At 41.5% G+C, this 15,843-nt stretch overlaps 1 protein-coding gene across 2 annotated transcripts in view; it reads right to left on the bottom strand.

Annotated features, from left to right (window-relative positions):
* Positions 1 to 1,321: 1,321 nt before the first annotated feature.
* The window catches only part of ctnna1 (catenin (cadherin-associated protein), alpha 1), a 79,356-nt gene continuing 64,834 nt past the window's right edge, over positions 1,322 to 15,843 (bottom strand). For both annotated transcript variants that reach the window (XM_070836458.1, XM_070836459.1), the window contains exons 16-18: positions 15,484 to 15,589; positions 4,425 to 4,559; positions 1,322 to 3,320 (exon numbers count right to left, since the gene is read on the bottom strand). In XM_070836458.1, the coding sequence (XP_070692559.1) occupies positions 3,030 to 3,320; positions 4,425 to 4,559; positions 15,484 to 15,589 (532 nt within the window). In that variant the 3' untranslated portion in view covers positions 1,322 to 3,029. The remainder of the gene's footprint in view (positions 3,321 to 4,424; positions 4,560 to 15,483; positions 15,590 to 15,843) is intronic.

The following is a 15,843-nucleotide window of genomic DNA, read 5'->3' as shown; positions in this document are numbered from 1 at the left end:
CTTGGTGGCAATGTACTTCCATCGGATCTGATAAAACAATCATGAAGACGCGCCCGCAGGTGATGCCTCAGTCTTCTCACTCTTCACTCTTCAGCCCTATTTCCTGGGAAATCTGAGACAATGGAAGCTTAAGTGGGATGTAGATGAGGTGGAGTGAGGGGTCTACTTAACTAACTCAAAAAAATTACATTATTAAAATCTGACATTCTTAGAGCAGACCAGTGGATAAAACGTGCAGATGATTCAAAGGGTTTAAATGAAAGAATTTTGACTCGAGCCCAAGTGATTTTCAAGATAATTGCAAAAACATAAACTTGATTATTAGGGTCACTTTGAGGTGAAGGAATTTCATTTATGTACTCGAGTAGTGGATGGAACGTGCAAACCACCTGCCATGTGTAGTAATTTATACCCAAACGCTGCCAGGATGTGACAAGTGCCACAACTTCATGTGGAAAATCAAAGATTCAGACCGCGAGCAGCATCAACCTGCTCTTCTCAGGTGTGTGTGTGAGAAAACACTTGATATCTTGTGTCCAAAGTATGTCTGTGTTATACGTGTTAATTGATTTTGCATCTTTATATATATTATCTATTATATATAATATAACAGCTCAGCAGTATGTACAGGGGATTTATTTAGATTTTTATATTTACAAATATTTTTAGCAATACTTTTTACTTTTAGTAAGCAGAGGAGCAGCAAGCGACGCTGCTTAGACCCCAAATAATCATCATCACCAACCCCAAAACATAGTGACACATAACTCACCTGAATGAGTATGTGAAAATATGAATATGAAAAAGTGGATTTGTCTTTCCTGCTTCCTCAGGTGGTGACTCAGATGTGTGATTATTTTGAGGAAGACAGATATATTTATCTTCACACCGTGTACTTTCTTGGATCTCCAACTGCGTTTACTTCACAGGCTATTGTTTAAGAAACACCAACAGAAGACTTTAGAGTGTGTTTGATGTTAAAAGCTGCACTTATTTATTTCTTTTAAGAGAAAATAACCCACAACAGTTAGGCAGCCCAATTACAGAAGTTACCAGAGCTCACTGTATATAGCCCTCCAGTCAGTAATGCAGACTACATGGAGGGATGTATGTGTGCATGATATAATGCCTCAATTATGCACAGCAGCATGTTTGGGGGTGTGGTACAACTAATTTTACCCCTGAGAGCAAAAATGATTCTTTCCAACTACTAAACCTTGTTACTACAACAGGAGTGTGGTATAACGACATAAAGCAAAGAAGGAAAAGTCACGGTTTAAGTGCAGCCAAGAAAGAAGGAACAACAATAGTGATTTCAGTTTAATTGTTTATTAAGATATAAAGCAGGCACAGGAATACAAGAAACTTGTGCACTAATAAGTCAGCTCTCAATAACAAAAAATCCACAGCAAAGTAGTTTGATATCACTCGAGATTCAAATCCAAACTCAAATACAGCAAAAGACGAACTATGAGGAAAAATGGACTGCTTGGTTCAACAGTAAAACATAATAAAAAATAATCCACCTGTCAAATAACCATACATGCCCGTCCTGCTTTAGTTCACAGATGTCAGACGAGCAAAACAAAGATTCAGCCCCAAAACCAAAGCAGCAGGATTTGAAAGCCTCGCTGTACACCAATGCACCGCTATGCAGGAGAATAACATTTACGACCGGAAAACAAGCTGCACGGAGCAACTGCTTCCCACTGTTGTTACCTGAAGTAAAAAAAAACTAAACAATAAAACTGTCTGTTTCATTTTAAAGCTCCAACACCTGGCAACTTGTTCCTAGTATTTTTTTTTTTTTTTTTTCATAAAGACTGTGCATGGCATAAAACCTTGATTAGTGTTCAAGCTTAAGGACAAGGAACACGAACAATAAGCAAGAGTTTAAAGTCAGAGAAATCCCCTCCTTTCCTCATCTACCTCTAAGCTGTGGAGAGAAAACATATTGATCCATCAATTTGGACACATTCTTAGATCGTGGAGGTGTTTGGTCTCATTGGCAGTTAATGAAGCTTGTCGGCTTTCTATGGTAACGACACAGAGTCTTACTCATTGTTTAGCCCGCTGGTTTATCCCACACTCTGGTGAGTCGAGGCTTATTTACAAAGTTTGACTTAACTGGGTGGATCTGTGGGCATTATGTGTCCGATCAGGCACGTGTACCAGTTATGCAGCAAGGCAGAAGGCTGGGATGAAATCACCTTTGGCTTGCTGCATGATGTGAACATGAAAATAAACATGAAACGAAAAGTTGAGATGCTTAAATTACACACATTTAAACACATTTACTGGTCCAAATGTTAAAGGGGGAACAAATCATTAGTCATTCAGCACTGAAAATAGTGTTTACGGTCAGTTTAAACGTATTTGCACTGTTTATAGTGGCATAACAAAGTACGTATAAAGTTATAAAAATGCAGGCACTAGGGGAATATATTGACTTTGGTTCCTGAAGGCTGAACCAAACCACACTTAACATCTTACCAGTTAGCCCAGCACAGCCAGATGAACTACAGTTATTGCTCAAGTTAAAACAAGGCAGCTGAGATTTTGCATAGTTGATATTTGCACTACAGAAGGTATTTTGCCATAACCGAACATTATAGTGGAAAACATCAGAGACCCCGCAGTGTTACTATAAAACTGGTTAGAATACAAAATTATCACAAGCCTCTTGGAATTAGTTCTTATATCTATGAAATCAACTTCCCTTCCTCCCATAAACATGAAAGAAAAAATGGGAAATATATATATATAAAAAAATGCCTTTGTCCAGTTGATTTCCCTCTAACTGCATTTTCCAGAGAAGAGACAGTTAATGCTACAGTCTAGAGCAAATGTGAACTTATGGAATAAAATGAGGCAGTGTAGGAATATAATGGGTCAAACAGACAAGCCGTCAACGGAAAGGTGACGCAAATGTGATAAAACCTTTATCTTTTGATAGAATGACGAGCTCTATCTATGTATAAACTCATTGGTCAATATTTTGTGTTCTGTTGAATCAACAACAGTGGAGTCTAGATGCTATCCATGGCTTTGAACTCGCTCAGAGCCTGCACGGGGTTTATGTGCTTCTTGTGCGAGGACCTCTTGACTCTGTTGGTTTGGCCGTCGTCCTGCTTCTCTCTCTTCACTAGAGGCTTCTTTTCAGGAGCTTTCATCCTCCAGGAGATAGCTGGCATGTTGAGGGCCTCCATGTTTTTGTTCTTCTGGTACTTGGTCGATGCGACGTAGGAGGCCTTGACGGTGGACACCACCGTGTTCATCAGGTTCTTTGCAGCCTGAATGAGGGACATGGCGCTGTCCAGCTGAGTATATGGAAAAGACAGAGGAGAAGATGGGAGAAACAGTTAACCTTAAGAAACGGTGAAAGCCATGGCATGTTATTTTAATCCATCTCCATACTGTCAAGTGAAAGTAAAATGTTGCCATCTTTGTAATGTCTTCCTGCTTTGTACTGCAAGTTTTAAGAGTTAACGACCTTTCCGAGCTTGTCTGGCACACAAACAGATGTGAGAAATTTGAGAATATGGAAAAAGGTCACACTAATTTAATCTCCACAATTTAATAGCCTCAGAGACACTGGTGACACTTGACTGGAAGTGTTGGAGGCACAGGCTCATTTCAGCCCCTCACAAAGGAGGGAGGAATTCATTACCTACTGCGCACAGAGGTAACCTATTTTAATTAATTTGACTGGCAAGTAAGTGGTTAATTAAGGCTTAAAAGGGTTTGTAAACACTGGCCTTGTACGATGTTATCTTAAGTAGTAAAAAGGTTAGGAAACATTTGGGCAACACTAGTTTTTTGTCGAGCACAGAGAAAGCCATTATTTCTGCTATCTGTTTATTCATAATACATATTACAGTGCAGAGAATGATTCATAAACTAATCACAACCAACTGCCGATGCCATTAAGTCTTAGTATTTTTAATTTATTTGGGCAACACCAGATAATAAAACTCTAGAAAGTAGCCAATGTATTCCATTGACTTCATTATCTTCTTAGCTGAGAACTGAAGGTATCCTGCCGAGTGTTCATCGTAAACAAATGCAGCTCTGTTTGCATTTATTGTTCCTCACCAAAACGCACTGTGTGTCCTCGGGGCTTCAGAAAAAGACTGCACTCACTGCCTCGCTTTACATTTGTACCTTTTTTTGTGTGAATGTTTTGAAACCTGCACTCCTTGCATCAGTGTTCTGTATTCTTACTCGTCCCTTTCATCGGCACACTGCTGTCTGTGAAGCTGCATTTACCGACACCGACTCTTACCGCCCCCCTGCTCTCCTCAAAAATTGTTTAATACCCCGTTTCGGCTGCTCTACCACTCTTATGTCACTGTGGGGCCTTTCTCACAGGGAAGACTGAACTGTAGAATGCGTCTCCGTGGTTAAAATGATGCTAAACTTACCCCAGAGACGACCAGCTCTCCTCCCAGGTTCTGCACCTCGGCCTTGACTTTGCTGCAGATGTTTAGCTGGTGGCAGTACAGGGCAATGCGCTGTAGGTAGGCCAGCAGGTCCTGCTTGCAGGTAGAGTCGGGGCACTGCGAGAGAGAAAAGACAACAAGTGTCAACTAATGTGCGCATCAATTAGAATACGAGTGCAAATAGGTTTGTGCTTATGATACGACCTTGGAGATTGTACAATAAATCAATTTTTGTGACTTTGGTCATTTGCTGGCACTACTCAATCTGAATATTTATGTGATACTACAGACGCAGTGATCTCACACTTTATCAAGATGAGTTAGTAGCAGTTTGACAGGTAAGGTAGACACCCACATTAGGGACGTGCTCAGAGCCAAAATGACAAACGAACGCCCACAACCTGGTAGATTGATAACTCATCTTCACAGGGTTAAGCACGATCAAGTCACACAAAATGCTAATTTTATTAAGAGGCAAATGCTGCTGTCAATCAGTTACTTTCAGGTGATGGTAATAATCTTGTGTGAAGTCTTCTTGGAAACAAAAATATTCAATCCAGAGTGTAAACAGCAGCCTGGTTTGTGATAAGAAAGGTTTTAAGATATAAAACCAAGTCAACATCCCAGCTGTCAGTAACCTGGGTTCTAGAGCGGGAAAAAAAGTTTGAGACTCCTCCATCACCACAACTAAGCAATGACAGTAGGTGTGACAGTGTGAATATACTGCTCAGGGTTGGAAAAGGCTTCAATAAATTCAATTAATTCTCAGAGGAAACATGCAATGCATGAGAGGAAGCTTTAAAATGTGTACTGAGACCATATGCTCAAAACCAAGTTGGAAAAGCCTCTTATTCTAGTTTCCAACAAGGCATTTACAATATTGCCAAAAGCCAACTGGGAACACAACACAGAATACATTGGAGCCATAAAAACTGATCAACTTCAAGAAATCCAATAAATTATCATAAAACCCACTTAAAGTGGCAGCATGGTAATAGCCCTACAAATGCATATAATTTGGCATTGCCAGTCTTTTTGAATTATTTCATCTCATCATAATTAGACTTTGGTACTAAACCTTGGAACACCATTCCCAATCCCTTTCCTGGTCTGCTAAACAAGCCCCTGCCAGCATAGTAATGAGGCCACAGTACTCTTCTTAGCTGCTCATCAAGAGAGAGATGTAAACGCCCTGATGGGGCTCTGACGCTTTACATCACATCGTAGAACTCGGCAGAGTGACCTGACACCCAAGAAGTATGTCAGCAGTCATTATGACGTGGCGAGGACGACTCTCTTACAGAGAATCAGAGGCTGGCAGCTTTTCACATCAACTGCTAAACTAAATATACCTGTGGAAAGCACCAGGGTGACCGTGAGAGTGAGCAAAACAAGAGAAAACACTGGCTAAAACGTGAGTATTTGCAGGTGCTCGGCTGTGTGAAGCAGGGGTCCTCTGGCAGCTGTTAATTCTGAGTGCAGGGAAAAGGTGAACGCGAGGTAATAGCAGCCAATCTTTTAATTGATGGAATCTCTGCAGGATGGGGCTGGTGAGATCAGCGCTAAAGAGCATAAGTGTACAAGAGTGTTTGCATGTGTCTAGACAAAATGAGGAGGCATTTTGTCTGGCTATGAGCGAGCAGATGACACAGAAGTTCCCTCATCTTCTGTGGAATAGTACTTTAATGGTGGTAATGGCTATTATTGCGAGATATCCACCGTCTGTTTTCTTTAGTCTAAGCAAAGACTTTTTGACACTTCAAACAGAATAGGACTGAGTGCGTCAGCATCTCTGGTGTGAGTGAAGAGCGCTCCGCTGAATATAGTGCACTCACTCCCAGACATACAGCCATGCATGCATACATGCATTTAAACAGCACCCCAGTGAGCACAACTGTGCTCAGTCATACACGGCGTACATCAGAGCGATGGAATGCTACAGCAGAATAAGGAGCCAAGAAAATACTCGCAACACATCCTTCCACCAAACTCACAGAAACCTACCGTATCTACATACATGAACACAAATTTAAAAAATCACAGAAACAAATACAAATGAACCCATTACAATTATATCTTCCCTTGCTGAGAGCGCTATAGACAACATTCGTAAAAGTCCTCTATCACTACCACCCACTCCTGATTAATAGACTGATGGGCTGAATAGAGAGGAGGGAAAATGTAAGAGTTGACATTCTATTAAAGAAAAGTATGCAAGAGGAGATGAGGGGAAAGAGAGCTGGAGGGGGTGATCATCATACAGGAGAGGACTTAATACATGGCTGAGAGACTGGAGAAAATGGGGGGGAGAGAGAGAGAGAGAGAGAGAGAGAGAGAGGGGAAGGTTAAAAAAAGAGGAAAGAACCAGAGAAAAATAAGTAGTTGGAGAAAAGACGAGGATGAAGAGTGAGCCAGAGGGGGAACAGTATGGAGGAGTAAATAAGGGGGAGAAATCCAACTGGGGAAACGGGATGTAGACAGGAGGATTCAAGTGTAGTTGGGAGGGGGGTGTAAGTAAGTAAGTAAGAGAGAGCGAGAGAGAGAGAGAGAGTGTGTGTGTGTGTACAGGCGCACACACATGCAATAGCAAAGACCTGGGATGAGGCTGAATGCAGCAGCCATGCTAATGAGGGCTTGGGGAAGTATTCAGACGGCTGAGAGCAGGGCACTGTGAAAGCATCACTTGTGCTCATACTCAGCTCAGCTGCTGGCTTCACTCAGCACTCAGGAAACTCTGCAAGGCTGCTCTGACTGTGACATGTGAATACATAAGTTGCACAGAGAAGAGACAAGAACACCTTGGATTGTTTTGGTAATGCAAATAGAGGCACGGTGTGTGATTAACTCAGGGGGTACTCACAAGCTCATCATTGCCGAGTACCTCACTGACTACCTTCACTGTACTATATTCATGTTCCCAGAAATCAGGCTGTTATCAGTAGGTAACTCACATTTCACCAAGAATCCTTGTGGCTCTGCTTTTATACTTGATGGTATGAATAATTAATAGTGCAAAGAGAAAATACTACATGGGGTATATACATTAATGTATGTATATTTGCTCAACTTATACATTAATGTATCTGCAGGTAATGCAAACACCATAATGTTGAAAACCACATCTAGACTCACTAATTTAACAATTCATTTCCATTTCACATAAAATTGCTCTTTAAAAAGGGAAGGGAATCGTCGCTCCCGCTAAGTGATCCTGTAATAGTGGCTTGTACCATTTGAGCCCTTCGTTGTCATTTTTTTCCTCTCCTTTCATGTGTGCTGCTGTGAAATGTTCCTCAAACCTGATGATGTAGACTCTTGCTTTTCCCACATGCTGTGTGGCCAGTTATGGACAGGGACAGTTAGCCTTGCTTGGTCAGCTACTATTGAGAGATGGCAAAGCAAGAAGAGGGCCACAAGAGACTTCATAACAGTCTGGATATCTTTTCAAGGCAAACTAATAGAAAAGGTGAGTCACCATCTTTCAAAAAGGAGCCAAAAGTACATGTAGAAATGTCAATGACTCTTGTGGAGTTGTTCTTGTCTCCTCTCTGCTGGCTTTAAGTGCCTTCCCTCAGAAAAATAAAAGGTGACACCAAAGTTGGGTCAGAGGCTAGTGGATCATTATTCCAATTTGATAATTGAATTTCTTAAGTAATACTTTACACGACTTAGTGTATTCCATATTCATGAGGGTCTCACTTTGTAAGTGTGTGGGTCACTCTTATATTTTTCATTCCGTCTGATTACTCCTTGTTCTTCAGAGCACAGTTTAAAACAAAAGCAAAAACCTTTTTTCCCCCTTGACAAACACACAAATACAAAAAGAAAACGAGGCAATAATAATGACAAATAATAGGACAAACAATAGGATTTCACTGTGCTACGTGTTGGGTAATATCCATGATATAAATGATGATCAGGAAGGTCACATCCCATCATTGGAAATGCCATGCAGTTCCGGTGAATTCCATTATACAGAGCAGAGACAGAGGCACAGCCACTGTGTTGCTGCCGCCCAGCACTGACCTTTCAGGACGCATCACCCAGAGGAAATGCCCATTTCCAATATTTACTGAGAAGGCAGCATTTTAATGTGCCGCTGCCAGCAACCTGTTGGGGAGTGCACAGAGGTGTTTTCTGATATCTTTTGTTTTTCAGTCACTTCCCTCCATGTGAAAATTGATACTCCCCCATTGTTCTCAGATCTACTTGAGATGATCTAGATCATTTTTGCTTGGCGTCTTCATTGGTGGGACTTTCCCTGTTGCTTTATCCTCGAGACTGGTTATCAGAGAGCCACAGCAGGCAGAGCTAAACAATTAAAAAGAATTTATTTCCAAAAGTATATTGACAGCTATGCCTCAACCCTTCGGGTTGGCGATTGGTCTGCCTTGCCAGTCAGTTCACAAGATCACATGAGATAACTTAGGGCCAAGGTCACGTGCGAATAGCTCCTGCGGTGGAAATGGTTTTTCCAAATCTCCAGCAGCAGACACATGTCTGCTGTTGCACAGGATATACCGTCATATCGCCCAACCCCACTCAACCCTATAAATCACCCCATATCATAACGCACTGACAGCCCAATTTGTTCTCCTGCCACAGTTAAAAGGCAGGCTCAAACACAAACTTTCATTCGGCCAAGCTTCACTGTGTGGTGTTGTGGCTGGATTTTCATAGCTCAGACAGAAGGGTGCAAATCCAAACCTTAGACCAGCCAGCATGTTTAACCATGCTGCTTCACTGCTCTGACATACAAAACCTGAAGGGGGGGAGAAAAAAATAAAAAAATAAAATCAGACATTTGTGTGCCTGTGTGTGTGATACAGGGATGTGGATCATCAACTGTGCCTAACCTGAGAAAGGACCTTCGGGACAAGAAGCCCCCGGGAACCTTTATCTGCCATTACACCTCCCAACTGCCACAAGGGTTGGAAGGAAGCAAAGATATATACAGTACTGTGCAAAAGTCTTGGGCAAGTGGGAAGAAATGCTGTAAAGTAAGAATGCTTTCAAAAACATAACATTTAATTATTTCGATCTATTTACAAAATGCTATGTGAGCGAACAGAAGACAAATCTAAATCAAATCAATATTTTACCTTCAAAAAAGCATCAATTCTTCTAGGTACACTTGCACAAAGTCAGGGATTTTGTAGAATCACAGGTGTATGATTAACCAATTATACCAAGCAGGTGCTAATGATCATCCATTTCCTATGTAAGTTGAAACACAGTCATTAACTGAAACAGCAACAGCTGTGTAGGAGGCTTAAAACTGGGTGAGAAAGCCAAACGGCTACCAAGGTGAGGATGTGGAAGACAGTGTCATGTCATAGGTCATCATAGCAAGACTGAGCACGGCATCAGCAAGGTCTCTCCTAGGTAAAGATTTCAGAGCAGACTGGGGTTTCAAGATGTGCTGTTCCAGCTCTTTGGAAGAAGCACAAAGATGTTGAGGCAACGTTTAGGACCGTAGTCCCAGTGGTCAGCCAAGCCTTACCTCTCAACATCATCCAGTCTGTCTGGGATCACATGAAGAAACAGAAGGATTTGAGGCAGCCTAGATCCACAGAAGATCTGTGGTTAGTTCTACAACATGTTTGGAACAACCTACCTGCTTCAAAAACTGTGTGCAAAGTGTACCTGGAAGAATTGATGCTGTTTCGAAGGCAAAGGCTGGTCACACCAAATATTGATCTGATTTACATTACACAGCATTTCGTCACACCTGCCTAAAACTTTTGCACAGTATTGTACGTTACAGTGCGCTGGCTGCCATCGGGGAAAACAGTGAGGCCAAGGTCCATGACAAAAAAAATGTTTTGAGGAGATACAGGAAACAAAGTACTAGAGAGACCACTCTGTTACTTTGGGCATAAACTGTAGCAGGAGATGGGGCTATGTACGGATAGAGAATGATCACTTCCAAGCTGTAGTGTATAGACACTACAAGATGAATACACAGTAACTTGTTAATGTTTTATACATTTAACAGAATTTAAAAACATGAAAACAATGACGGTGGATGCAATGGTGACAAATTACTGGGGGGGGAAAAAGTGAAGATAGACGAGACGCTTTCAAACCACTGAGGAGAGTGAATTTCAAAAAAATACCTCAGTAATACATTGAAGGTTTACTGAACAGAGCAGCCTTCCAATTCACAAGACCTGTAATGAAACTGAGCATGCTGGTACATTAGATTTTGTCTGTCTGGTGCTGATTCTTTTACGGTTGATGACTAAATATAAATAAGCCATTGTCTACCAATGTCAATCAACATCTATTTCAACCAGGATGATGATAGCCAGATCTCCTCTCCTCACTGCCATCGCTAAAAAGATGCTCCATATTTGCGTGGAGCCAATTCAATCAGGCTGGCGCTTGGGAATGTTAATGTGACATTGAAGCAGACAGAGAGTCTGGGTGTGACAGGAGAAAATCAAGCTGGGGGCAAGCCAAAAAGACAGATTTTAGAGGTAACCACAGGGACCAATTAAATGGCCCTCATCAATTTTTAATGTTCATGCTGCACCTGTCAGTCAGGCATTTCACTGCAGTACTTGTAAGCGAAAGTGATAACTTAACATGGCTGCGACAGAATAGCTAAGTACAAACAGGCATGTTAAAACATTTATACTTTTAACTTTTTGATATTCAGGCTTTGACATTTATTTGGCCAGATCTTTTACTCCGTTTTGGCTCACTTGACACCTGATGGGAACAAAAAATAAATAAATAAAACAGATTTGCAGTTGCAGGTAGGATGACAAAGACTACAACCAAGGGCTTCAAAGCTTTCAAAAAATATATTATAACAACTATTCTTTTTGCCCTGCCCAAATCAGGGTCTGTCCACAGGTAAGGAACCGACAACTTTATACAAACATCTCAATACAATGTTTGGCTGCTTTTAATTTTCCTTCCAAGTGCATTCTCTGTCTGTAAGAGCTCCTGCGTTACCAAAGGTGGCTCTTTCAAGGCCACACTGTTTTTATTGGGCCTTCCGGGTTGACAAAATACATTAAAATATTGAATTACCATGGGTAAATGCCTTTCAAAACAATCAATTGGGAGTTGATAAATTTTCTCGACCAGCAAATAAGGTGAGCTTCACTTGGTTGGGCCGAACTGCAGTTGGCTGAGGTCTGACCCTTGAACTGCTGAGCTGAGAATTTGTGGGCTCTCTGGGTGATTTTGCTTCTCCACTGCAGTAGGTAATTTACAACCCTGTCTGCTGTAAAGCGTCTAGGGCCAGAGCAGGGATTAGACTGTGACCAGCAACAGAGCCCATGGATCACCATAAATCTCCACTGATTGAATGCAAATTGGAAAAGTACACTATGTATGTCAGTATACATCATGAGAATAAAGCTTGCACAACAAACACACACACAGCTAGCACATGCCCATTCTCTAAATATGCGAGCCTTATTTTATGTGCATGTGTTTGTATGTGTACATGCAAGTGTTTATGTGGTGAGCAGGCCAGCAGCAGAAATTTATGGGCTACATAGTGGCTAACACATTTGCATTATAAATCTCAATTACATAGCATTATTTGTTTACCAGCCTTCTCAGATGGAATTCTCATAAGGTGCCCTGCAGAGGAGGGTCATAAATTCTTAATAAACTGCAGTGCAGACCTTTGTACGGCACTGACCTAAATCCTGCAGCTCATCTCTGCACTACACTCATTTCTTTAAACTTTAATAGGGCTCTATTACACATATTTAACGATTTTTCAGAAACCCCAAACTAGACCATGTCCACCTGCATATCTCTGTTGAACACAATATGTACCTAGCATAACACACCATGAGACAGTCTAGTGAAGGAGAGTGGGGTGTGAGATGCTGTGCTATCAGTCTGGGACCATCTGCCAATGTGTTTTATATGAGGAGTAAACCCTCATAGGCCCTCCAGGCCAGAGGCACAGAGCACAAGTGATTAATATGCCTAGGTTAATGAGCAGTCCCAGCATTGCCTTTGCTCCTCTGACTGTCAGTATGTGTGCATCTTGGTGGTGGTGATTCACTTAACTATTGCTGCTGGAGTATGTGGACCATCCCAACATGCCATGCCTTTGCCGTAAGTGGGCCTGTGGCATCTCCTGCTTTGTTAGAGATAGGGCACTAAATATAAACTGCCTGTGTAAATAAATAAATTTTAAAAAACTGCCACCTGGCAATTATACTGCTAATTAAAAGGCGAATCACTCTTAATGGATTCATCTCTCAGGAGGGATGTTTTTCTCTCCACACAAATGCACTCCCCCTTCTTTCTACCTCTATCTCTCCATCATTCCCTTCCCCTCTACCCCACGCTCATCCCTGGGAGACCTGGCTGATGTGTTACGGGTGAGTGTCGCCTGGTCTGCTAGTGTTTTGGTCTCTACCGAGAGAGAAAGGCTAAGAGGGACAGCTGGATGGGTTCAGAGGCTGGAGGGGTCCTCACTCTTGGCAAAGACTTCTGTTCCAACAGCCAGAGCTCTTCATTTATTCATACTTTGAGTGCTTCAAACCCCTAAATCCCCTAATAGTGTACACAAACGTACACATACACAGAAGAAAAGATAAAGAAACAAGTACTTACAAATGGTTGACGATAGGACAATAAAATAGTCACCCAAATTTAAACATCTATATCAATGTGCAAAGGTGAGGCGGGCCAGCCATCAGACGCGCTCTTATGTAGGCATGCCTACACACACTCACCAACACTCAGCACATACGCTCACGCACCTGCACAGTTGCCCATCTGTTTTCTTTGGGGGATCACACTGTTTTCATTAAAGTGAATAAGCATCTTCAAAAGCGGCAGTGAGGCATAAAAAAAGTCACTTTCCAGAACGGCTTATTCCCTATTCAGATGATTCGGATGCAATTAGGTCAGAACAGATCAGACTTTTACTTTGTGATAGACGTGGGCCTGTAATATTAAGGATCTGAGGGCACCTTAAATAAAATATCTGACGTGCAGGGCTCTTGGAGGCCAGCAGCTCATTACGTCGGACTATGAGGAAGAGATCTCTGCTGAAAGCTAAATACAGATGATTCCAGTTTGTGTTGGCATAATTGAAACCCCTGGCCATGCACCAAAAAGTCAAAACGTACTTGACATAGCTCTGAGATCCTCTTTGAGTGTCAGTAAAATGTATGAAATATATTTGTTTTTGTTAAATGTATTTTTGTTGCCAACGACATGTGGAATATACTTCACACGTGTCCCAGCAGCCCAAACACATCTCTTCTCATTAGACAAGCAATGGGTAGATAAAAGCTATGCTGTATAACTACATAATCCTTAAATTAATTATTCACCACTGCTTTGTGTAGGCAGACCTGGACTGCGAGATAAATATTTACATATAGCGCAAACTGGATTCAAACAGATTTGTTAATGACCAGCATTAAATCCATGTGCTGCAGTCAGCCACGAATCATTAAACTTGAATGAAGTCGTCACTTAACAAAGAGGCTCTCTTCTGTTACAATATTTTGCCAACATATCAGTGCAGACGTCAACACTTTGGAGTAGAAGAGAGACTGCCAAACGTCTACGGTGTTATCGAAATTGAAATCTTACATCAAACATCTAAAGCCAGTGTGTGCCTTCCTGACCGTGTGTTCTTAAACAGAAGAAGCCCACAGCTGGTACTTTGAAACCACAGAAGCAAGCAATGTCTTTATGAGAGAAGACCTCAATCTGACAGCCATGTCTTGTTGCAAACAACACTAAACTAAACTCTTCCATGATTTAACAACAAAATGTATACACAGTGCAGACATGGAGGCTATAAGTCTCTGCCTGAGAGACGGAACATGAATAAGTTGGGGGATAAATCATGTACATTGTCTCCCAGAGGTGTGGTTCAGTGCAAGTATTTAAGTGAAATATGAGGCCATGGATAATTGAATGTGTGTTTCCCTATGTCAAGGGCCATAGTCTCTGGGGTAAAGGATAGATGTGGAAAGATGATGGAATCGGGAATTGGGGAGTGGGAAATGGAAAAGCAGGAGGGAGGGAGTGTTTGATCCTGAAAGAAATTGGTGACGACTGGTAAGGGGTGTCTCATGAATAACGCAAATAATAGTGGTTGGTAACAACTGAGGGGCTCTGCTGTATGAGCGTACTACTTGGATTTGCTCCTCTATGTGCAGAGGAGGAAAAAAATTGTGAAATAAAAATCATTTGTGAAAAAAAAAAAAAAATCATGTTGTTTCATTGCCTTTTTTTATACTTTTTTTTGCAGACATGGTTTAATGTAATAAGAGCAAAGAATATTCCAAAAGAAAAGTGAGTCTTTAAGTCTGTCTTAAAAGAAGCGCTGTTAAGGACAACTTTTAGAAATAAAAAGGGGTGCAGAGATGCAATCAGTATGAAAACTTTGCTTTTTTTTCAAACTCAGCGTGAGCGCAACAGCATGAAGCAATGTCAGTTCTTTCAGCAACACAGGAGCTGAGAACGAGCTCTGCGTTCGGGTAATGACTTAACTCAGCTCTGACAACATGGTGTCTACTTGTGCACTGTAGTCAGAGCATGTCTTGGTGGATCATAACTTTTACTTCTGAAGTAAATTGGTGACCATCGCAATGACGCAATGCCTCCTTTATATATCTATAAGTCTTACTTGTGCTGGAAGAACTAGGATTAGTATGTCCCTTGTATTCTAACACAGCAATTACACAAAGGTCAGATTCCTTCCTGAGGTTTCACATTGCCAATTAACAACAGTGATGTAAAGTTAATACAACACTGGAGCAGGATTTATGAATCAAATTACTTAATTTTACCACAGACATGACATTAGCCTTATGTCCCAAACTTTGTGCTACAATTTTTCAACACAAGCAAGTGAGTGAGAGTCATTTTATTTTATTTTTCCTTTATGTTGCTGCTCTTGTTACCAATGTATTAGGTCCTGACAGTGTCGATGTGGCACATTGATACACCGTCAATTACATATCGGAGTCGCTAGCACAAAAGGTGTAGTCTGCATCAAACCCTTTGGGATGGAGGTTCATTAATGACTTACATTGTCAGCGATGGTGCGACCCAGCTTGTCCATTCTTGATCCTGCCTCGGCAATTTTCTTGGCTGCGCTGATGACATCAGACGTATTCTTCAGTGGCCCTTTCCCCCTGGGGAGAAAAAGTGGAAAGATCAGTCACTGTTTCTGATCTACTGCAGCCTCATTCAATATGCAGGAGCAGTATCTCAGTCATGGAGTGGTTGTTTGTTTTGGAAGGTTTTTTTTCGGTCATAGGCAAGTATGGATGGAGAAGCATGGCTTGAGTTCAAGGAAGCGTCACAGAAATGCATGTGCATGCTGGTGCACAGATGATTCCACACACACACATATAAAATACTAACACACAAAATAGCAACGCACTGG

This window comes from Pempheris klunzingeri, chromosome 9 (genome assembly GCF_042242105.1).
Source record: "Pempheris klunzingeri isolate RE-2024b chromosome 9, fPemKlu1.hap1, whole genome shotgun sequence".
Classification (NCBI taxonomy): Eukaryota; Metazoa; Chordata; class Actinopteri; order Acropomatiformes; family Pempheridae; genus Pempheris; species Pempheris klunzingeri.
The sequence above is the reverse complement of the archived record's forward strand: the minus strand, read 5'-3'. Positions and strand labels throughout refer to the sequence as shown.